Source organism: Gossypium hirsutum, chromosome D11 (genome assembly GCF_007990345.1).
Source record: "Gossypium hirsutum isolate 1008001.06 chromosome D11, Gossypium_hirsutum_v2.1, whole genome shotgun sequence".
In the NCBI taxonomy this organism is placed as follows: Eukaryota; Viridiplantae; Streptophyta; class Magnoliopsida; order Malvales; family Malvaceae; genus Gossypium; species Gossypium hirsutum.
Window position 1 is genome coordinate 59392246 of NC_053447.1, and position 23569 is coordinate 59415814.

Here is a 23569-nt window from a genome sequence, read left to right on the forward strand (position 1 = left end):
CTTGATGTAGATCCGATCCTCCGAATGTATAAATACGTTAATCTACAAAAACAATAAACACACACATGTAAGCTTATAGAAAAGCTTAGTAAGTTCATAGGCATAAAACATAAATCTTACTAAACACTTGTACACTTATACAATATACACCATTACTAAATTTACCTGTCAACCACAATCTTTGGTGAGTTCCTTGGTATAAACTCACTACTACTTATTCTTTTACCATAATTCCTTTGGGCCCATTTGTCACTTACCATCCTTGATCAAAATTAAGGAACGGTTACGGAAAATTGAGTACTTCACTTTCACTTTGACATATGACCTCTTATCACTTGTCCTTGATCAGATAAGTGTAGCTAGGCTACCACTTATCACTTTGCCACTTGATCAGATAAGTGTAGCTGAAGCTACCACTTATCACTTTATCACTTGATCAGATAAGTGTAGCCACTTATCACTTTGTCTCTTGATCAGATAAGTGTAACCACTTATCACTTTGTTTCTTGATCAGATAAGTGTAACCACTTATCACTTTGTTTCTTGATCAGATAAGTGTAGCCACTTATCACTTTGTTTCTTGATCAGAAGTACTCAAATCCGGTGTTCCACTTAATTTGATCATTTATTCGATTTTCACATTTTTATTTTATTCTCATTTCAACAATAAATACATTTCATCATACATTGTATAATTCATGAAATTAACATTTAATCATTAAATTTCAGCCATATGAACTTACCTGGATCGATTTGCAGAATTTGTAAAAGTTCAGGGACTAATCGGCTACTTTTTCTTTTCCTCGACTTGTTTCAGGTTCTCGATCTAAAATGCAAATTTATTCATTCATCAGCATTTAATTCAATTCTAATTCATTTCACAATTTATGCCCTTTAATTTTCGAAGTTACACTTTTACCCCAAACTTTACAGTTTTTACAATTTGATCCCTACTCAATTAACCCCTCAATTGATCTAATTTTTCTCAATTAACACCTTTTTCCAACTATTTTAGACTACTACATAGCCTTTCATACTCAAAACCGCAACACCAAACCTTAATTCCCAACTTTTTCACAATTAGGTCCCTAAAATCAATTTCTATCAAAATTACTTAATAAAATCATCATATAACAAAATTAAAGCTTCAATTTCATGTTTATTCATCATAAAAATCCAACACTAATCAATGGTAACTTTCAAAATCAGCCATGGAATCAAAAACTAATGAAATAATTAGTTGGACCTAATTGTAAAAGTATCAAAATCACAAAAATTAGAAGAAATAATCAAGAATTAAACTTACATGATTCAAAAATATGAAAAACCAGCTTATTCCAGACCTCCTATGGCGTTTTTGCTGATAAATTGTGAAGAGATCTCTAGATTTTTCACTTTTGTCTTTGTTTTAAATGTTTAATTTGTTAAGTTTCCAATTTTGCCCCTGTTTCTCCTTACATTCTGCTGATTTTTCTTACCCAACCGTCCAGCCCATATAATTTGGGTCTAATAGCCTTTTAAATCCCTCCACTTTAGTCACTTAAGCTATTTAATCACAATTTAACAAATTTTACACTATTCCCAATTTAGTCCTTTTTAGTTAATTAACTATCCAAACGTTAAAATTTTCTAACGAAACTTTAATACCAACTCAATGACACTCTATAAATATTTCTAAAAATATTTATGGCTCGGTTTAAAATCTTCGAGGTCTCGATACCTCGTTTTTTTTATTTTAATTATTTTAATATTTATTCCTAGTACACTATTCACTATTTCAAAAATTTTCCTAACTTCACATTTAACTTATACTTACTAAATTTATAATATTTTCTACTCGTTTGTCAGATTTAGTGATCTCGAATCACCATTCCGACACCACTAAAAATTCAGGCTATTACAAGATCAATGTATATCTAAGTGTGACCCAATGGTATAAAACTCCATGTAAGTATTCTCTATATATATGTATCTACCCAAGATAATGTTAGTGTGTAGTTGTTTGAAATAAGAGCATAGGTTAAGGTGAGGAGTATGAGAAGTAGTTTCTAAGGGTATGTTCTGTTAGGTAAGTATTACAGGACAAAAGATTCATGAATTGATTGGAAAGATTCCTCAGTTAACAAGATATGGAAGATTAAGTATGATAAGGGCATGATAATTGACGTATAAAAGAATGATAACATGGTGACGATATTAATCAAAGTAAATGGCGCAAACTATGGTTGGCTCATAGAAATTTATATAAGATTGCAAAGTATCTATAAAGGTATGGTTATAGTGGGATTCACTAAGTACTATTGTACTTACAAGGTTTGTTATTGCTTTTCAAAGTTGTTCTTGAAGAGGTTTCGCTTGGAGGGACAATGCTAGGAGTGCGCTAAGATGGTGGTGGAGTGGGCTACTATGCATACAGTGTATTCGTGGCGCAGTCTTGAATACGCCATTCAATTCTATCTTAGAATACTTTTCTATCTTGTAAAGATCTGTATCAAATCTGATGTAATAAGTTATTTTTCATATATTTTATTTTAAATTTCCAAATGTTAAGTTTTCGTTTGGAATTTCTAATAATAGGTTTAAATTAAATGAGAAAAGGTAAACTGTTTTTGTTAGATGTTTTGTATTGTTTAGTAAAACCCGAGATCCAGACCCAGTGAATCGAGTCGGGTTGAGGGCGTTACAAACCCCCTCACGTTGTGACATCAATATGAAGTTTTTGTAATTATTACAAATTAGTCCTTATTCGATCTCGGGTTAACTTTAGAACATTCGTAGGCTCGTGTAATACCTGAGAACGATTGCATAACATATTTATTACATGTTGTCATGCATAGTGTTTTAGATTGAATGTTAAATGGTTGTATTTGCTTCGGTATTACCTGTAACGTCTTGTAGCTCGGACCTGATGACGAATTTTAGCAAGGGGTGTTACAATATAATTAAATAGGGATATTTATAAAGTTATTATATTGATGAATTGAAATTTGGTTAGACAATTTAGCCAAAATTGTGATTAATTGAGGCATAGGGACTAAATTGTAAAATTCCAATCGTTATATATTTTTAGTTAACAAAAGGCTTCAGGATTAACATAGCAATTTGCTAAAGGTCCTAAATGGAAATTGGACCACTCTTTAAATAGGAGAAAGTGGATGATGATGGTAAAATCCACCAAGGTTGATTAAAGTTAGATTAAATTAAATAAACCATAATTATGTTAATTAAATTGGTTTACTTAAACCTTAATAAGACTATATAAACCAAGTTAGTGGGAAAACATGAAAAATCCATCATCTTCATCTATTTGTCGTCCTTGAAGAAGAAAAACCTAAAGAAAGCTTAAAACCATTTGGCCATAATTTGAAAGGTAAATTCAAGTCATTTTATTGTAATTTTTATAAATTCGAGGTCATGGGAGCTTGATTTAGCTAGCCGGCGTACTAATTTGTAAAATTGTTAAAGTTTTTGAAAGTTTCCATTATTGAGAATTGGATGAATTAGGTGTGAAATTGATAGAAAGTAAGCTTAGATTATAAAAATTGAATAAAACGAAAAGATGTCATGAAATTTTTGTAGGAATATAAAGTAAGAGGTCCCTAATGAGTAAATATGAAATTGGATTTCAATCCGAAGCTCTAGATTGGAACTTATACTTGTCTTAGGTTTAGGGACTAAATTGAATAAATTACAAAATATATTTTCCTTTGTAGTTGAATGTGAGTTGGATGTGAATTTGATAATGTATATGTATTATGATTATACGTAGCTAACATTGACACTGGGCCATCGAGAGAGAAAGTAAAAACGAGAGTTGTCGACGAGTGATGCGGGACCTCGATTTGTATTTCTATGATTGAAGACCAAATTATTTATTGCATATTCATACCATTTTGCATTATATGGTATTGACATGAGTTGGAAATGGCTATTTGAATTGAATTACTATGATTGAGATTGAATATCGAGATAATGATTAAATTGAATAGAATAGAAATTTCATGAATTAGTTGATGTATGATCATTGGTGTGAAATTGTGCATGACATGAATAAATGAGTTTGGGTAATGAATTGGATTGTGTTTGTGAATGGGAATATGATTAAGAAAATGTATTGAATTGAATTGTGTGACAGTATTGAATGCTGAAACTGTGTATTGGTTGAATATGCGAAAAACAAGTACGAGACAGAATGTTGAATGGTATGCAATGTATGAAATAAATTGATGATGAGATTAAAATGTGATATATGGTTACAATGTATATTGATTCGATGTTACCCTAATAACAGTACCGAGTACTGTCGAATTAGTTGGCATGCCTTAGGTTGAAAACCATCGTTGTCGGACTATCAGGGATGGTAAAATGTTCATATGTTGAATACCATCATTGCTAGGCTATTCGAGATGGTAGGATAAATAAATTGTGAAAACCATCGTTGTCGGGCCATCAAGGATGGTAAAATGTAAGGATGTGAAAGCCATTGTTGTCAGGCCTTCGGGATGGTAGAATACTAGAATAGAGAGCCATCATTGCTGCACCATCCGAGATGGTAGAATATTGAAATAGAGTAACCATCATTCTTGAGCCACCCTAGATGGTAATATATTGAATAGTGTGAACCATTATTGTTGGGTCACTTGGGATGGTATAATGAGTATAGATAGCAAAATTCATTGTTGTCGGGCCACTCGGGATGACAAGAGTAGTATGAGAAGTTATAGAATGTCGATGAATTGGTATATTGTACTTATATGTGTGTTAAGATAGATATGGTGTATAAACTACTATGTGAACCAGTTGATAATGTTCCCTTGGGGCCGAACGAATACGAATAAGTCAATATACTCCAAAAAGCGATTGAATGATGGGTTAAACGATATATCGATGTTAAATGAAAATGAAATTGAATGGTATGATGTCAAGGTTATATATGTATCATCTATGGATAGTATTGGTTTAGGGAATGGTTTAAATATAGGTTTTTGAAAAGTAACTTGAATTGTTTATTATTATTGTTATGTTATGCTTAAATGTGAATATGTTAATAGAATTGTTGGACATCATAGAATACAGTTTGAATAGTCATTGATATTATTTACCTTGTGACAAATTACTAATGCATATGTTATATTAACTTAAGTCATTTAAATACCATTGGGCGTTTTTGCGTAGCGTACAGTTTGTTTTCTTTGTGCGTAGGTATAGTTGATCCCCAGAGTTCGTGCAGTAGATCCAACATCCAGGAAAAAATTCCCTAACTTAGCAGAGTTTGTATAATCCTATTTTGTTTTATACATGACATGTACCTAGATTGAGTCAATTTTTGGCATAATATGGTACTTATAAACTTTTGGAGTTGGAATTGGTATTTTGAAAGTGACTATATGTTTGATTTGTGCAATTTAGGTTGTCACAATATTGACTAATGTATAAAATGTGATATGGCTACTATTGTAAATGGTGATGTATGTATATATGCATGTATTCTTATGACAAGTAGTTTAATGGTTAGTTTAGTGAAGTAGTTTAGATATTTGGATGAAAAGGATGAAATGAATGATATTGTATATATGTTTGAAAGGTTTTATTATTTGAAATTGAACCTATTGGAGATATGAGTTTGGCTGAAAAATGTGATATGGTTTGTAATTGTAGGTTGATGTCCATTTAGTAACATGCAGAAACAGTATGTCACGTCGCAACATCAAGTAATTGTCGTTGCGTCGAGATCAGGCCACCATGTTATGACATGACATCAAGCATGGGTCATTGCAATGAGGCCAAGTCTGTATCTTGTGTCGCGACGAGGAACCCTCGACATCGCGATGTCAACCTGAAATTTTGAAACCATTACAGTTTTGTCCTAATTCAACCTCGGGTTAGCAATAGAGTTTTCGTAAGCTCGTATAAGACCTGGAAATGATTACATATAGTTGTATATTCTTGTTTTACTTATATTTGAATGTTTAATATTGTGAATTAGATTGCGGTTTGTTTGTAGTTACTCCGGCAACGAATGTGACACCTTATATCTCGAATCTAGCAATCTTTTCGAGAATGGGGTGTTACATTATGGGGTGTTACAATCAAATCTCATTACCTTATGGCTTTCCAAACACCCTTATACATGATTGAAATTATTTTTATACAATAATATTAGAATATTTTAATTTTAGTACATATATTTTAATTTTAAAATATAATTATATGTTATTTTATAAATCTCACTTAAATAATTTAATTTTTTATAGAAAATAAAAGTTCAATGATAAACAATCTAAAAAATTTCTTGACAAAATATAATTTCTCATATATTTTAAACTACCAAGTGTTTTATTATATTACATGGAACTATTTATTATTAATTATTATACTAATTTTAATTAAATTATATAGTATTTATTATTTAATTATATATACTTAGTTAATGATCAATTTATGATGACAAAGAGCATAGATTTAATGTTAGATAAAAAAATAGCCCCAAAAATATGAAATCTTAAAGTAATTAGATTAATCTGCATAAAATTTTCATCTTTAAAATTTTATTAGAAATCATATTTCGGATATTTTCTTAAACTAACATATTACATAAAATATGATTTGATTTTTAAGTTTTTGTTAATTTTTTAAAGAATTTTCTTCTCAAGTATTATTGATAATTTTTTATAATAATTAATATATATTTTTAGCATGTAAGACTATTTAATTATATAATTACAATTTGAACTACCAAATATGACATAGGAATTATAATATAATTACATTTTATTAGCTAAAGACTTCTAAGAAATTAAATTTTTTTTATAATTACAAGAGAATGTAGTTACTTCAATTTCTTTGTAATGTCCGAACACACCCTTAAATTATGTTTGGTATATTATGGAATATAATTAGACTATTTGATAAATAAAATTTTAAAAAATTAAAAATAAAGTATTTGGATAATGTTTAAAGAAATAAAATAAAAATTTAAAAAATTCAAAACAAAGTATTTGGATAATGTTTAAAGAAATAAAATAAAAATAATTGAAAAAATACATTAAGTGATAAGTGACTCATTATCTCCTTATCATTTTATACACTTTTTCTTTGAAAAGTTCTATATTTTGTTTTTTTTTAATGGATTATCAAAGTGCTTGAAAAAATCATTGAAAATATTAATTTTTAGTTGATTTAATTTTTTCAATGAGTTAGCAGACAAGCCCTAAATCTTAAAAAATAATAATCAAAATTTATGTATTATTTCTAGGTCAAATTATGATAATAATCCTTGTACTATATGTAAATTACAGATTTGGTCTATGTATCTTATTTGAACAATTTTAGTCCATGTATTTTTTAAATTTAAAATTTTAATCTTGACTCAAAAGGTAATTGTTAAATTTATTAGGTTAAATCTACTATTAGTCTCATACTATGTGTAATTTGTGGATTTAATCCATATTTTCTAATTTGATAGTTTTTAGCCCCTATACTTTTTGAATTTTGAAATTCCAATATTGACTAAAAACAATAGCCTTTTAAGCCCATTAATAAAATAACGCAACTTTTTTATAAGCATTATATGAAAATAGTAAGCTGGCATGACATTACACTTATGATAATATATTTGTTGCATAAGGTTTTTAAAATAACAACATTTAACTTGATGAATTAAATAATTATTATTTTGGTCAAGACTAAAATTTTAAAATTCAAAAAGTATAAAAAATTAAAATATCAAATTAAAATATAAAAAATAAATTTACAACTTATACATATTAGAGAGACCAAGAACAAAATTTGACCAAAATTTTAACTTGGTGTTATCAAATTCTAACTTATATAATTTTGTCAAACAATGTCTTATAAAGTTTATGGACCCATAAACAACAGCCACCCTAATGTTAGTTGAACCGGATTGAATCGAAAAGTATTTTTGAATTGATTGAATCGAAATTGGATACAAACCGATTAAATTGATTAAAAGTCGATAAAATTTATGATCAAATTGATTGAATTGGTGGTCAAATTGATTAAACTAAAATTATTTAAAATTTTTAAATTTTTAACAATTTTTTAATTGAACTAATTAAACCGATTGAATCAATTGGATTGACGAACTGGTAAACTTAAACGATTTGATCACCTATCCAATTTAAAAAACATTATGGTCCTCCACTCCACGTATGCAAAACTCAATGCCAGCGTGTCATATTTCCATTGGTTTCCTTCACTTGAACATCGTCAAACGAATGCGCGTGTAGGAAAAGATTATGAATGGCAATTTCGTAGATATTTCTCAAAGACAAGCCGTATTATTACCCACCAAGACTACTATATATACATACAGCAATACCATTCCTCTAAGTTTCCCTCCTATTGTTTCCGACATTACGTTGACCCTTCCAAAAAAAAAAAGAAAGTAAAGAAAAGAAAGTGAGAGAGAAAATGCGAGAAAGCGAGGAAACTGAGAAAGTGAAGAAGATGAAGAAACGAGAAAAAATGAAGCACATTTTTAAGAAGCTGCACATAGGAAGCAGTAACGATCCCGCTGATAATCAACGCGCCGCGTCGGAGAACTCTCCGGCGAGTCCTCCTACTACAACTAGTGCATCATCGTCCCCGGTGACCGCGACGACTGTGCCTGTAACATCGAGCACGGGTTTGATTACGCCGTCATCAACGGTGACTGCGACGAATCGAGCGTCTGATTATATGTTATCGGAGGAAGAGTTTCAGGTTCAGTTAGCCCTAGCTATAAGCGCTTCGAATTCGGAGGATCCGAAGAAGGATCAGATCCGAGAAACGGCTATTTTGAGTTTAGGGAGTCATCATCGGATGGATTTGGGGGTAGGGAGGGATAAGGATGATGTGGCAGCCGAGGTCTTAGCCAGGCAGTATTGGGTAAGTGTTTTGTATTTTTTTTTGTGTTTTTTAAGAATTTTGAAGGTTGAATTGGAATTTTGGTAGATCGAATTGGACTGAATGAGCTAGAATTTTGCTTGTTGTAGTTGGTTCAGCTGGCTAAGTTTCGGACTATTTAATTAGGGCTAGTTACTGTATTGAATTTATGTGGAAAAGCTCGAATTAATTGTGCTTTTACTGGAGAAATGGAAGTTAATAGTGAATTGTTTTTACTTTAACTGTTTTGTATCTGATCATGAAGTAGGTTACTCTGGACTCTTGCTTCTTGTGAATTGTGGTGGATAAGCTGGGAAGAGCGTCTACCTTTAGGTTTTGATGGTTTCTAGGAGTTTTATGTCTTCTTTTGCTTGATACTTTTTTGAGGGTTGACCTGAAATTTTGGTAAATCTAATTAAAGTGAGTGGCCTGGATCAGGGGCGTTTAGTTTCTGCTATTGATTCATTTTTGGATTGATTGATTAGCGCAAGCTATGGTTTGAGCTTTATTTTGGATTCTCATATATGGTGAATTTTCGTGAAAAAGCTTGAACTAATATGTGTTTCCACAAGAATTATGGTAGTTTATATACATTTTATGGTATTTTTTATAATCAAAATTTGAGCTTGAATGGTTTGCTAACTAGGAATGAAGTACCTGGAAACTGAACCATGGTGCGTTCTTGTGAATGAGCTTTAGTTTTTACGGTTAGCATTTGACTTTGCTGGTGTTACAGTTTGGAATTGGTCATATTGGGCCAGTTACTGTAAGAGTTTTGCTTCTTGCTAAGCCGTGTAGGGTAAGCTGGTGAAGCAGCTATTACTTAGATATTTTTTGTAATGGTCAGTGTTACAAATTTCAGGATTTAATCAGAAGCTTGGAGACCTTGAAGGATTTTAATGTTAGCAGAAATCATTTTATAAGCCGAAGAGAATCCGTTTAAATTGTCTTTGATAGCATGTTTCTATGTGCTCTTAGTCATGGCCTTTTTACATGTCTTGTTTTGCTTTAGTTGATGTTTGTTGTCTGGCCTATACTTATGCTGACTTGCAACTTTTTCCAATGCTTGAATCAATGATTTCTTTTAAAAAAAATCCAAATAAATTTTGACTGCTTCTATAACTAGATTTGGATTGATGCTAAGCCTTAGCAACTTACTTTTTGGAACCCCCCCCCCCTTTTTCTTGTAGAACTCTTTGGAACGTGAATATGGTCATTTGGATTTTGGACTGAATGAGTCTTCCATTCCTGTCATGTCTTGCTATTTCTTGAGTTATTTAATTAGGACTGATTGATTGGGGTGTTTTGGTTCACCAGGAATATGATGTGCTTGATTATGAGGAAAGAGTGGTGGATGGTTTCTATGATGTATATGGGCTCTCCAGTGAATCAGGAACCCAAGGAAAAATGCCATCTCTTACTGATCTAGAAGCAAGTCTTGGAAATTCTAGCTTTGAAGTTGTAATTGTCAATCGAACAATTGACCCAGCCCTAGAAGAGTTGTTTCAAATTGCGCACTGTATTGCATTAGATTGCCCTTCTACTAATGTTGGTATCTTAGTGCAAAGGCTTGCTGAACTTGTAACAGGACATATGGGTGGACCTGTTAAAGATGCTAATATAATTTTGTCCAAGTGGATGGAAAGAAGCACTGAGCTCAGAACATCTCTTCATACAAGTGTGTTGCCTATTGGATCCTTAAATACAGGCCTCTCTCGACATCGTGCTTTACTCTTCAAGGTGAGTTTTTTACTTCGAGAGTGACTTCAGTCCTGAAAGCAGAAACTGCCTGCGTCTAAAGCTCTGAACTAACTATTATCCCCTGGATGATTTAACTTCATTTTTTTTCATGGTCGTTCCAAGTACTTGTACTTTTGAATAGCGCTATCTGCAAGGTTTATATTTAATTTCTGCGTCCTTTTAATGTAGGTGTTGGCAGATAGCATAAAATTACCTTGTAAACTGGTAAAAGGCAGTCATTTTACTGGTGTAGAGGATGATGCTGTAAATATAGTGAAGCTGGAGGAGGAAAGGTTATAGTTTGTGCTTATTTCTTAACTTACAATTTTTACTGGTATTTAAGTCTAATGTTGTACTTTTTTATCTCTAGGGAATTTTTGGTTGATCTAATGGCAGCTCCTGGTACACTTATACCTGCTGACATTTTAAGTGCAAAAGATACTACTTTTAAGTCATACAATCCGATAATTAACAATATACCAACTCTTCAGTCATCCGATGATGTTTACTCAAGAGAAAAGCCACTTAAAGGTGAAGGTAGCAGTCAACATCCTATGATCGATAGCAGTATGCCCGTTGACTGGGGTTCAACTTCTACAGGTGCTGAACCGTTGCCTTCATTATCAGGCCAAAGTCGTGATTCTGGTGTTGGTTCTTCTGGATTATCCAACAGAGTGACCCCTAATCAGTTAGACCATCTTCCTTCGACTGCTATTGGAACTTTAGTCTATAAGGGGAGTCGTGGTGCCAATGTAGTTGGTGAAGGCCTGAGGATGAATGTTAATGTTGTGCCATATGGTCAGAGTAGTCAAGATGACCCAAAAAATCTTTTTGCAGATCTTAATCCATTCCAGATAAAAGGGGCAGGTAAAACTTCCCTGCAGAATAAATCTACAGAGAACAAAGTCGATGAGTTTCAGAGACAACCAAATAATGTAGTGGGGCGACCTCCTGTACCATTGATGTGGAAGAATCGGCCTGTTTATAATGAGGTTCCCCAGAAAAAGTACAACTATATGGAGGGTCACTTTCCAAAAATCAATCGTGAATCTAATGATTTTAATCAGTCATCAGCAGCTTCCACCAGCTCTAATAAACCTGAAAAGGTCTATTCTCATGGTTACAGGTCTCCTGGTGACTTCGATATGTTAAATAGAGATAATAAAATCAGGAATTCTTTGTCTGATACTAGCTCATCTTTGGCATCCCCTGCCACTCAGTTCAGTAGCTCACAACTGGCTGAGGATGCAAGCACTAAATTTAAGGAGGATTATCTCAGGAATGAACATGATTTACAGAATAACACGGGGGATTTAGCTAAAGAGCAAGATAATGAGATTGGTTCGCACAATTGTAGAAAGAATACCCAGGATAGATACGCGGGAAATAATCTCAAATTGAAGGATCCCGAAAGTCCTAGCTCATCCCTTGATTCTGGAGTAGGTTCTTATGGATTATCTAACAGAGTGACCCCTATTCAGTTGGATCATCAACTATTTGACGATGTAGATGTAGGTGAATGTGAAATTCCTTGGGAAGACTTGGATATTGGTGAAAGAATTGGACTAGGTAATGGGTTTGGCTCTTTAAAGTTCATTACATGTGACAACTTTTGTTATGCAAGGGTCAATGTTTTATAAATTAAATCTTGACTCAGTTTGTCATATTTGTATAGTTTTGTTCGTTATTTTGGAAATTGTTCCCCTTTTTGCTATTCCAGAGCTCTTCTCATTCATCATGAAAACCATAAGAGTTTAAATAGAATAAGTTATTGTGATGCTAGCTTTGCTAGAACTTTTACTTTTCCCTTTTGGAAGTTCTCTAATTCCTGTTAAATCTTGTTTTCTTGCGTGTAGGTTCCTATGGAGAGGTCTACCATGCTGATTGGAATGGCACGGTTAGTTTACTCTTTTCATACTCAGTTGATCACATTTTTCACCTTGTATTTCACTTTAGCCCTTCTGTAGTGTTAAAGGAATTAGGTTTTGAGTTTTCGAGTTAGTTATTTGCTGAAGGCATCATATTCAGAACTATTAGCTCTGTTTGAATTGAACTATATTTATACTTTTTCTGGATGATGTTTTGCACCAGTCTGTTTAAGAGTTTGCAAAATTGAAAGAACAAGTAGTTTCTAAATTTGTGGGTTGTAATGGTTATTGGACTACAGGAGGTTGCCGTGAAGAAGTTCCTAGACCAGGATTTTTCTGGTGCTGCTTTGGCTGAGTTCAAAAGAGAAGTAAGCAAATTTAAGGCATTCATATTGCTGTCTTAAAATGAAAGTAGATATTTTAGTTTATTCATTTCTAATTGGGAAATATCCTTGCCTAAGGTCACATTAGTTAAATAAGTCCAAACCATTGATCCTAAATTATGTTTCTCTTTGTTTTAGGTACGAATAATGCGTAGACTACGTCATCCAAATGTTGTTCTTTTTATGGGTGCTGTTACTCGCCCTCCGAACCTCTCTATAATTACCGAATTTCTTCCTAGGTACAAGTGTTCCTGCATCTTCTCTGCTTATCTTTTAATGATTTGAACTTTATGCAAAGTACTGTAGATGCAATCTGAGATTGGCAATCTATGGCTACCAGCATGCATGTGTATTTGTGACACATGCGGATGATCTTTGGTATTCTAAATTTTTGCAAATGTTATTTGGTTTTCCAGAGGAAGCTTATATAAGATTCTTCATCGCCCTCATCCTCAAATAGATGAGAAGCGCAGAATTAAGATGGCTCTTGATGTGGTATGGAATTAATACCTTTTGCCTTTTTTATACTTAGGATGTGAGAACCATTTTCATATCTGTTTCCATATTGCAGGCGAGGGGAATGAATTGCCTACACACCAGCATACCTACCATTGTTCACCGTGATTTGAAGTCTCCTAATCTTTTAGTTGATAAAAACTGGACTGTGAAGGTAAATGATGTTTCTATGTTTTAGTTTTCCTCGCTTACCGGTTTTAAGAATTACTTTCTAAATGCTCTTTGACCTTGCCGTAATCATTGGAAAACTGATTGATTACAGCTGGTCTAGGATTACAATGTAAGCATAATATCTTCCTATCATCTAAAGTGATTACAATGCTCCCTCTGATTGATTATAAAACTGAACCATGCAGGTCGCTGATTTTGGGTTGTCACGCTTGAAGCATAATACCTTCCTGTCATCTAAATCAACTGCTGGAACAGTCAGTATCTTGGCTTGCTGTGCAATATATTATAGATTCTTGAGATATGGATAGAATATGTAGCTTCAGTTATATAAATTTTTTGTGTCTCTGATAAGTTGCCTGCTATGTTTCAGCCCGAGTGGATGGCACCGGAAGTACTTCGCAATGAGCCCTCAAATGAGAAGTGAGTTGTTCCTCTTCATTTAATATTCAATATCATTTCATCTTTTTTTTTTTTTATCCCTTGCTGATCGCTCAATCCATTACATTTTGTTGGATTTCTGAGAATATGGTGAAAATAAGAAAATGTTATAATTACGTATCTCTATAACCTTTTTTGTGCATATAATGTAAAATTACTTGAATTGTTTTTCTAGCTGCTGCTCATTCTAATCGGTTATTAGTGTTAGAAAGTAACGCTGCCTGTATTCTCTTCTTGGATTTAAATCTGCCGAATCAGTAAAACAACAAAGTGTAAAATTAGATCTCCCATGTTAGTAAAACAACAAAGCTTAAAATTAAATACATCTTTTATTGGATTTATAGATGTGATGTTTATAGCTTTGGAATCATTCTCTGGGAGCTCGCTACTTTGAGATTACCTTGGAGCGGAATGAATCCGATGCAAGTTGTAGGTGCAGTAGGTTTCCAGAATCGACGCCTCGACATTCCCAAGGAACTTGATCCTTTGGTTGCAAGAATAATTTGGCAATGCTGGCAGACGTTAGTAAACAGAAACTTGAACTTTTTAACCCCTTATTTTGCTATTTTGGTTCCAGTGTAACCTATTTATGCTTCTGTTTCCAGTGATCCGAGTTTGCGTCCATCCTTTGCGGACCTTACGGTAGCTTTAAAACCCTTACAGCGGCTTGTTATCCCATTGCATCAAGATCAATCAAGCTCCCCTATGCCACAAGGGATTTCAGTAAATTCTACACCCTGAAATCAAAATACTCAGCTTCTCAATTGTGAATAAGAAGAAAAGTTCGCTGTATGTTCCTTTCCCTTCACTTCAATGAGGTAATTACTGTATTTAAATTCTAAAAGAAAAGCTGCATTTTTGAAGTGTGCATGTTCATAATTTTGTCAAAAGAACAACTTTGTAATGAATATATGAGTACCCTTTAAAGCAAAGGGAAAATTGTTATTATAAACTAGAATTGTTATACCGCCTTTGCTGGGTTTCAAAAACTTTTTATTAAATATTTTATTTTAATTTTTTATCATAATAATATTAATATTGATATGATTATTAACATTAAATTTAAGAAAATTTAGTATAAAGTACGAAATCTAAATGGTCATTATGTGGATTTATTACTTAAAAATCATAATTCTTTTCATAATAGATAGATTGAGGATTTAAATCGGCCTTTTGAGTGCGCATGCAGATCAGTTCTTTTAAATGTTGATAGTTTTAATCATTCATTTAGGGAGGGTGCTTAATTGAGAAGGATGAAAGAAGTGAGTGGAAAAATAAAATAAAATAAAATTTGAGTGCTTGGTAGAAAAAAAAATATCAATGCATGAAAATCAATCTTTTCAAGTCAGAAGGTTGAAAATGACTTTTAAGTTAGAATGTTGAAAATGAGAGACAATGAGAGGGATAAATATTGGTTCAAAATTATACAATTTTTTAAAATTGTTTCTGTTCTTTCATTTTTTTTTTGTAACTTTATCAAGTAATGAATGGATTTTTTTTAATTATACAATTTTTTAAAATTGTTTTTGTTCTTTCATTTTTTTTTGTAACTTTATCAAGTAATGAATGGATTTTTTTTAAAAAAAATTTTAACCTTTCTTATGGTAAGAATATATTTTCTATTTTTTATAATTTCAATTTTTCAATTTTTAATTTTCTTGCCAAATTATTAAGCAAAGTTTTAAATAAAATTAAAAATACTTGTAAATTGATTATCTTAAATACTCATTTTAGAATTAAAATAAAAATAGTTAATAAAGTTTTAAATAGATTTGTGAACTATTTAAGGCTCATGAGTTAATATGTATGTTAACCTTTTAAATATGTCATTTAAAAATAAAATAAAATAAATAATATTTTATGTTTTCTTTTTCGAGTTTAATACATATATATTTTTTGTGAGAAGAAAATATGAATTACATCAATTGCATAAAACAACTATTGTCTTTATCTTTTTGTAATCAGTTTATTATTTCCTTAGGAGCCTCATTAAGGACTTGTAAGCTTGATTTCCAGCTCAAGCTAAGTTTAGCTATACGATCCGCTACCAAGTTTCGATTTCTTGGAACATGCTTAACCTTCCACATCTCTTTCGACCTCATGATGCGCTGAGTCCTTCTAAGCACAATAATCCTTAAATCTTTCAAATTCAAATAAGTCAAGTTTTGGGCGACTTCAAGGTTATCAGTCAAGATAATGACCCGTCTTCAACCCTTATTTAGCATAATAAGGATCCCATTTAGGATGCTCCAGACTTCAGCCTCAAACAGAGAGCATACACCTAAGAAGCGAGTGAATCCCACTATCCAATTTCCATCATGGTCCCGAACCACACCTCCTGTTATAGCGTATCCAGATTCTCTGACCACAGCCCCATCAGTGGATAAATATACCTATGTATCATCTAAATTATTCGCGAAATTCAAATTGGGAATATTACTTTTGCAGCCACCAATATGTGATTCATATTGTCGAGCCCAACAACTAGAGACTTTCACTACTTTAGTTGCTGCCCAGGAAATATTCTAAAAGATAAATAGATTTTTATTCTTTCAGATGCGCCAAGCGATTAATCCAAATAGACATGACCAAGTGAGTCCACTACCTTGCAATCTTTCATGAAAACAAAGGTTAAGTAAAAGCCAATCTTGAAATGAGACAGAGAAGAACCTTTGTGTAAGCTGTTCTGGAAGCACAAGCATCCATATATCTTTCGCGGAAGGACAATCTCGAAGAACATGCCCCAAATCCTCAAAGTCATGACCACACAAAGTGCAAGAGTTGCTGTGATCGATTCCCCGTCTTGTACGCTCCGAGTTAGTAAGAATTCTTTGCTTAAAAGCTAACCAAAGAAAGACTCTTACTCTCTGTGGTCCCAGATATTTCCAAATAGACTTCCAATACTCCTCTTGAGAATTCCAAGTGTCCTCCTTTAAAGTCCAATAAGCACTATGAACTGAGAAGACCCCTAACGCTGATCGAGCCCATATCACTCTATCCGAACCATAATCGAGATGTGGAGGAGGGATACTAGTAATCCTACTAATCACATCTTCAAGTAGCCAAACATAAAGCAAGTCCAAGTTCCAGCTTCCATCCGAATTGACCGACTCCCTAACACAACAATCCAAATTAAAGTTTGCAAAAGATGAAATTTTTTAGATTAAGTCCATACTTGGAATCCAAGGATATTTCCAACAACGAGCACTAGCGCCCTCTCCAATAGACCAAATTAAATTCTCCCGGAGTAGCGACCATATCTTAGAAAGTGACCTCCTTAAATGGGAGCACTGGTTCCTGCTAATAGAGTCTGGGAACTGCTCTTTCCATCCATACTTAGAGTGAAGGACACGAACCCAAAGCATATTGCTCTTAGAAACAAGGCTGAAACCAATCTTCATAAGAAATGACGTATTTTGGTCGCTCAAGTGCCTAAAACCAAGCCCTTCCCGAGCCCATGGCTGACATATAGAGTCTCATCCTACTAAAGACATTTTAGGGTGACTATCTGCACATCCCCAAATAAATTGTCTAACCAATCTTTCAATATTAGAGCAAACACCTTTCGGAATCATCAAAGATTGCATAAAATAATTAGGAATAGAGAGAAGCACCGATTGAGCCAAGGTGATTTTTCCTGCATTAGATAACTTCCTCGCATCCCAATTCTACAACTTCCACCTTACCTTATCAACAACAAAACTCAAAGTATTGTTGGTTACCCTATTGTGAAGAAAATGTACACCGAAATAAGTGCCAAGATTCTGAGCTTCCTGGAATCCGAACATTTGAGTAATTTGATTACGGACATCAATTCCAATAACCTTGGAAAAGAAGATATTGCTCTTCCTAACATTGAATTCTGTGCCTCGAAAACTCGTAGAACTGATTAAGAATGTTATCCAATAATCGCGCTTGATCAAGCTGAGCTTTGCAAAAGATCACCAAGTCATCAGCAAAAAACAAATGTGAGACTACAGGGCCAGTGCGGGATAGTCGAATTGGTTCCCATTTACCAATATCCATTTCAACCCGAATAATATGCCCCAACCATTCCATGCAAATCACAAAGAGATAAGGTGATAAAGGACATCCCTGACGGATTCCTCTAATCGGTTTAAACTTCTGAGTAGGCATGCCATTCCAAAGAATTTGCATAGAAGAGGAAGATATAGCTGACATAATCACTGTTTGAAAAAAAATAGGGATCCCAGCTACATTCAAGGAAGCACATATAAAGTCCCAACTAACTTTTTCGTATGCTTTCTCCAAATCCAACTTAATAGCCATCCAGTTTCTCCCCTTCCGATTGCATCGCATAGAATGAATGACTTCTTACGCTAAAATAATGTTATCAGATATGTTCCGACCATCTACGAATCCAGCTTGTTCTTGAGAGATCAGTTTAGGAAAAATCACCTTAAATCGGTTTACAATCACTTTCATCACCAACTTATAAAGAACAAAACACAAGCTAATGGGTCGAAATTGACTGAAATCTAATACATATTTTAAGACTCATGAGTTACATATTTTAAGATGAGTTAATATGTATGCTAACCTTTTAAATGTCATTTAAAAATAAAATAAAATACAATAAAATACTTGAATATGCAAAATTAAAAATAATTAATAAAGTATTTTTTATTTTTTCCTAAGTAGATTTTGTGTAGAATCAATTTGTAAATTACGATATCCTAACAATTTTATTAAATACATCATTTTAAAAAAATAAAAAATAATTTTAACAATTTTATTAAATACACCATTTTAAAAAATAAAAAATAAAAAATAAATTTTATGAAAATTTAAGGAACCATTAATCATGATATTACCTAGAGTTGTCCATGGGCTCAATTGGGTCGGATCGATGACTGGTTTCAAAAATTTTTTTATGTTGAGTCCTGTTTCACTCAAAAAGCACATTTTAGTATTAAAAAAAATAATTTATATTTTTATAATTAAATTTAAAATTTTAAAATATTTTTTATTATATAAATTAAAGTTCGGCTGGGTCAGTCAACTCGAAGTATAAAAATCTTTGTCCAAGCTTGACCCAAATCACACCGGGCCTATTGGGTTGGATGGGCTACTAAGCTTTTGGAAAAGTCTACTAACAACTGTTTTTAACTGTCATCTTATTCGGATTGAGATGACATTTGATTAAAATTCAAAACTTAAATTTAGTTCAAATTTGAGGAAAAAAAAAGGACATTTGGATTTCTTTTAATCACTTGGTGATTCACTTGGTGATTGACCTTCAATATTCTCCATACTTTTCCTTCTTGGAAGACATACTTCCTTCTTCAAAGAGTCAACTAACAGTGGTTTCGTGAGTGTATTGCAACTTGATTTTGAGTAGAACACATTGACCTATATCTATGATTAAGTATTTTCTCCATCAGGAAATGCAAACTTATATCAACGTGTTCCGTCTTTGCATGCAACACCGAATTTGCTGCCAAGTCAACTGTAGTGGTATTGTCACTCCAAATCATAGATAGTTCATCTATTTTTACACCTAATTCAATGATTTTAGCGATATCATTTCAGATGTAGCATCAGTAAGACCATAATGCTCTGCCTCTGTGTAACAACCATGTTTTGATTTAGAGCTAGGCATAGTGATGGACCGGGTCGGGAAATGATGGAGAAATTTTGAAATTTACTAAATAGGGATTTTTAGTATTAAATTAGAAAGTATTTAGACCAGATAGGAGATTAGAAAATACTTTCGAGATAAAAAAGATTTAAATAGAAGCTTAGACTAAATTGAAAGAGTCTAAAAATTATTGTGGTGTAAATAGGAATTTAGAAAGTTAGGAGATACATAGTGGTAGTAGAAAGGAAGGAATGATTTAGAATAAATTTAACCAAGTGAAGTATGAATCATCCTAGGAATTGTAAAAGATGAATTGGGATAAAATGGTAAATAGCTAAGTAGATATTTTAAGGTGTAATGATGATGGGTAAAAGCGTAAAGATGGATGGCTTGAGGACTTATTAGCAAATTTTAATAAAAAAAAGTGAGATGAGTTAGGGTTTTGGGTTTTCAAAAAGGTTAAGGTAAGAATGATGGAAATTTTCATAACATACATGTTTATTTTCATAATCTAGCATAGAAAAGTTATTTGATTTTAGTTTTAACTTATAAATATTATATGTTGTTATGAAATTGAAGAAAAAGAGAAGAAGTTTGAGGACAAAAGTGAAGGGAAAGGAAAAGAAGTGGCCAAGGAGTAGAAGATAAGAAAAACTCGTCATCCAAATTTTGGTTGTAAGTACTTCAAGTAGTAATTTTGTTTAGGTTATGTTAGTTAAATAATTATGTTAATTAAGTAGTTTAATTACTAAATTAATGATATCATAATAAATATTTAGTAGGGGTAAGTAATGTAAATGTTATGAATTTTGACTTTAGTGTCCCATTATATGATGTATTGTGGTGATAATGAAAAAGGACTAAATTGAAAGAAATTAAAATATGCTATGATATTATGAGTATATGAAAAGTAAGTTTAAATGAAGTGATGTATAAATTATAGTGTTGTATGTGGTAAAAATGAAGAGAATTTACAAGTTTTAGTGTTATTATTGTGATAAGGACTAAATCGAGAAAAATACAAAGTTATATTATTTTCTGTCAAGGGAATGAATAAAAGAATGAATAATAAGAAAAGCCCATGTAGACGAGTCCTGAACTATTGGGATATTGATGGCATACCATTAAGGAAAAATTAACGTGCTTATCATATTATTTCGCACTTCGGTGCTTATTGTTGTAAAATTTGAACTTTGGTGCTTATCGTAATTATTTTGCACTTCGGTGCTTATCGTTATTTGCAATTTGTGCTTAGTGATATACCATATGCATTAAAAAAATTATCGATTTATTTCCATATATCTTAAGTGTTCAACTAGTCTACATTGGGCTACAGTGTCGTAATTCGACTATTATCAATTAATGGGTTACGGTAAGTCATGATAAGTGTGATTTAAAAAAAATACAATTTAGGGACTAATTTGATGTAAATTTTATTTCTATAAAATGAATATAATTTTATTTTATATTATTATTAATAGTAAATTTTAAAAAATTTGAGGTACTTACTAAGTCTTCACAAACTTACCGCGTTATTTCTGTAACGCATAGGTGAAGTAGATCCTGTTGGGCTAATATCGAGGTCGCTTACATCCCATCTCATCACCATTCCAAGAAGCGAGGTTGTATGTATGAATTTTAGGGTTAGTATGACATGTACATAGGTTATTGGTATAGGTGAATGTTAGATGAACTAAATGCAATATTTGGAAACCTTGTTATTTTGGTGATCTAATGGCATATTTTGTTAGCTTTTGAAAGGGATTCATAATAGCTTAACATATGCATGCATATATGATATTATTATGTAGATTTTGTGGTGAATTTTAATGAGTTTGAGGGTTATTGAATTGGTTTGGAAGTGTTTGAATGTTTTGAATTAGTGTAGGGGTCTTTTTAGCAAAATTTTCCAACAGTTTTTGTGTCATCATAACCCAAGGTATCGATACCTGAGAAAAATGTATTGATACTTTGACCCAAAAATCAACTTTTTTGAGAAACAGAGAGCAATTTTGGTATCGTTTTTGAGGAGGGTATCGATATAAGTGTAGGTATCGATACCTAGGCCTAAGGTATCTATACCTTCATCAAAACTTGAATTTTTGGATTTTGTGCAATGGTATAGATACATTTCATAAAATATCGATACCTTTTGTTTAAGTATCAATATTTTTCCCTTGTTTTGAGTAAAAACAATTTTTAAATCATTTTCAAACGCAAACGAACATCCGTTAATAACCCCGGATGTTTATATTAATAATTTTTGGATTAAGCAAGTTAATACACTATATATGAATGATTGAATTATACAATATCTAGCCAAAACCGTTTTGGCACCAAATGTAATAGTATTATACCGGGTTCATACAGTTGGATTGGGTATAAGGGTGTTACGCTCTGCATTGAATGAGACATTGTTTTTCTCTTTCTCTTTCTCCAACTCCATGAAATCACACTCTTTCATAGATACACACTATATCTTGATGTTGACCTACGATTATTAGTCACTCCCAAATCCACATTAGCAAAGGTGCTTAAGGTCAAGACTTTGGTAGCCTCAAATATCAAGACATGTTGTAATTAGACTTGATAATGGGTTGGGTTAGGTTTTAGGTCTGTTTTTTAAATTTGGGTCTGACCTAAAAAATGTTAAATCCGAACTCGACCCGGCTCGACTATAATAAAATTTTCAAGTTATATTTTTATATAAAAATAAATTAAGAATATAATACATCAAATAAATTATAAATATTAAAATAAATGTTTCCCATAAATTGAAAATACAAAAAAAGTATAGGCATGTGATTCGGGCCGGGTTAGTCCCAGGCAAAAAATATGCCCGCGACCTAACCCATTTAGAAAGTGGGTCTTATTTTTTTGTCCAAGTTCATTTTTTGGTCTTATATTTTTGCTCAAATCCTTCCACTTTTCAGGTGGGCCTTCAAATCTGAACAGGTAACCCAGCACATGATTAGTCTAGTGTAATGTCCCCTCAAGTACTGTTAAATTCTTTTCAAGGCGGCCCAATTGATTAATGGATATGACATAATCTAAGTTGTCTTATTAACATTAAATGTGTGCTTGGTTTAGTGGAAGGACGAATGATGGAAGGAGAGACTTGAAAAATAAAAAGAAAATAAATTTCAAATGCATTTGGTAGAAAAAAAAGGGAGGAAATAAATGAGAGATGCTTATTTTCTATCCTAATGTATAAAAATAAATTATTTCAAATTAGAATTATAAGAGAAGAGAAAATAAGAGATACATGTATGTTAGTTCAAAATTTTTCATTTTTCAAAGGTTTTATTTCTCCTTACTTTTTCAACTCTACTAAACGACGAATGGAAACAAAATTACCATTCCTTTTAAATTTTCAATCTTTTCTTCCAAGCATACTAACAAAGACCAAAATTACGTTTTCCATCTTTTTATTTTTCTACTCTTTTAATTACCTATCTTTCCAATTTTTTATCTACCCTATCAGACAAAAGCGTAAATGAGATGTGCAGAGTATGATGCAGTGCTCCCAGGATACTTCTATATGTCTTAGCATCCTCTAGGAACCCACTAAACTCAGTAAGTTTTGAAGTGGAGGCCATAGGAGCTTGATATGGATTTGCATTTAACACATTTACTCTTTGCAGAAGATGCTCTACGTACTTGGGCTGACTCCAGATGATTGCCATCACTCACTTTTTTGGACTTTGAACAATAATAAAACAATCGTTGAAAAAAAAAACACTTATAAAACAATTAAGGTGTTGTTGAATAAATTTAAAAAATTAAGAATTAAAAATTTAATATTAAATTTATATTAAAAAATTAGTTGATATAATAGTAAAAAATTAAGTATTGAATATAATTGTGTTTATTTGATAATTGTAATCTTAAAATTTGACAATTATATATTTTATGATTTTAATTTTATTGGTATAATATTATATATTATTTTGAAAAAATCT

General features: G+C 32.1%; 2 protein-coding genes across 2 annotated transcripts; one reads left to right on the forward strand and one right to left on the reverse strand.

The window, feature by feature from the left end:
- The first annotated feature begins 8358 nt into the window (after window positions 1-8358).
- On the forward strand, window positions 8359-14976 carry LOC107945961 (serine/threonine-protein kinase EDR1). The gene is made up of 13 exons (XM_041104605.1): window positions 8359-8892; window positions 10207-10629; window positions 10819-10922; window positions 11000-12198; window positions 12486-12526; window positions 12797-12865; window positions 13019-13119; window positions 13297-13375; window positions 13452-13550; window positions 13753-13821; window positions 13938-13987; window positions 14350-14526; window positions 14611-14976. The coding sequence occupies exons 1-13, from the start codon at window positions 8437-8439 to the stop codon at window positions 14744-14746; spliced, it is 3003 nt and encodes a 1000-aa protein (XP_040960539.1). The 5' UTR covers window positions 8359-8436; the 3' UTR covers window positions 14747-14976.
- Window positions 14977-16557: 1581 nt separating this feature from the next.
- Window positions 16558-18295, reverse strand: LOC107943043 (uncharacterized). Its single transcript, XM_016876773.1, has 4 exons — window positions 17984-18295; window positions 17692-17934; window positions 17279-17466; window positions 16558-17119 (listed from the first exon to the last, which is right to left on the reverse strand). Exons 1-4 carry the CDS (start codon window positions 18293-18295, stop codon window positions 16558-16560), a joined length of 1305 nt encoding a protein of 434 aa, XP_016732262.1.
- Window positions 18296-23569: the final 5274 nt, after the last annotated feature.

What these genes read in the sequence shown, in the direction of transcription:
- LOC107945961 (XM_041104605.1), top strand. Translation starts at nt 8,437, where the DNA reads ATGCGAGAAAGCGAGGAAACTGAGAAAGTGAAGAAGATGAAGAAACGA. An exon ending in TGGCTGAGTTCAAAAGAGAA is followed by an intron (nt 12,866 to 13,018) that starts GTAAGCAAATTT and finishes TCTTTGTTTTAG; the next exon opens with GTACGAATAATGCGTAGACT. An exon ending in CTAAATCAACTGCTGGAACA is followed by an intron (nt 13,822 to 13,937) that starts GTCAGTATCTTG and finishes GCTATGTTTCAG; the next exon opens with CCCGAGTGGATGGCACCGGA.
- LOC107943043 (XM_016876773.1), bottom strand. Translation starts at nt 18,295, where the DNA reads ATGGCTATTAAGTTGGATTTGGAGAAAGCATACGAAAAAGTTAGTTGG. An exon ending in GACTATCCCGCACTGGCCCT is followed by an intron (nt 17,935 to 17,983) that starts GTAGTCTCACAT and finishes TCTTTTGCAAAG; the next exon opens with CTCAGCTTGATCAAGCGCGA. An exon ending in TGAGTTTTGTTGTTGATAAG is followed by an intron (nt 17,467 to 17,691) that starts GTAAGGTGGAAG and finishes TCTATATGTCAG; the next exon opens with CCATGGGCTCGGGAAGGGCT.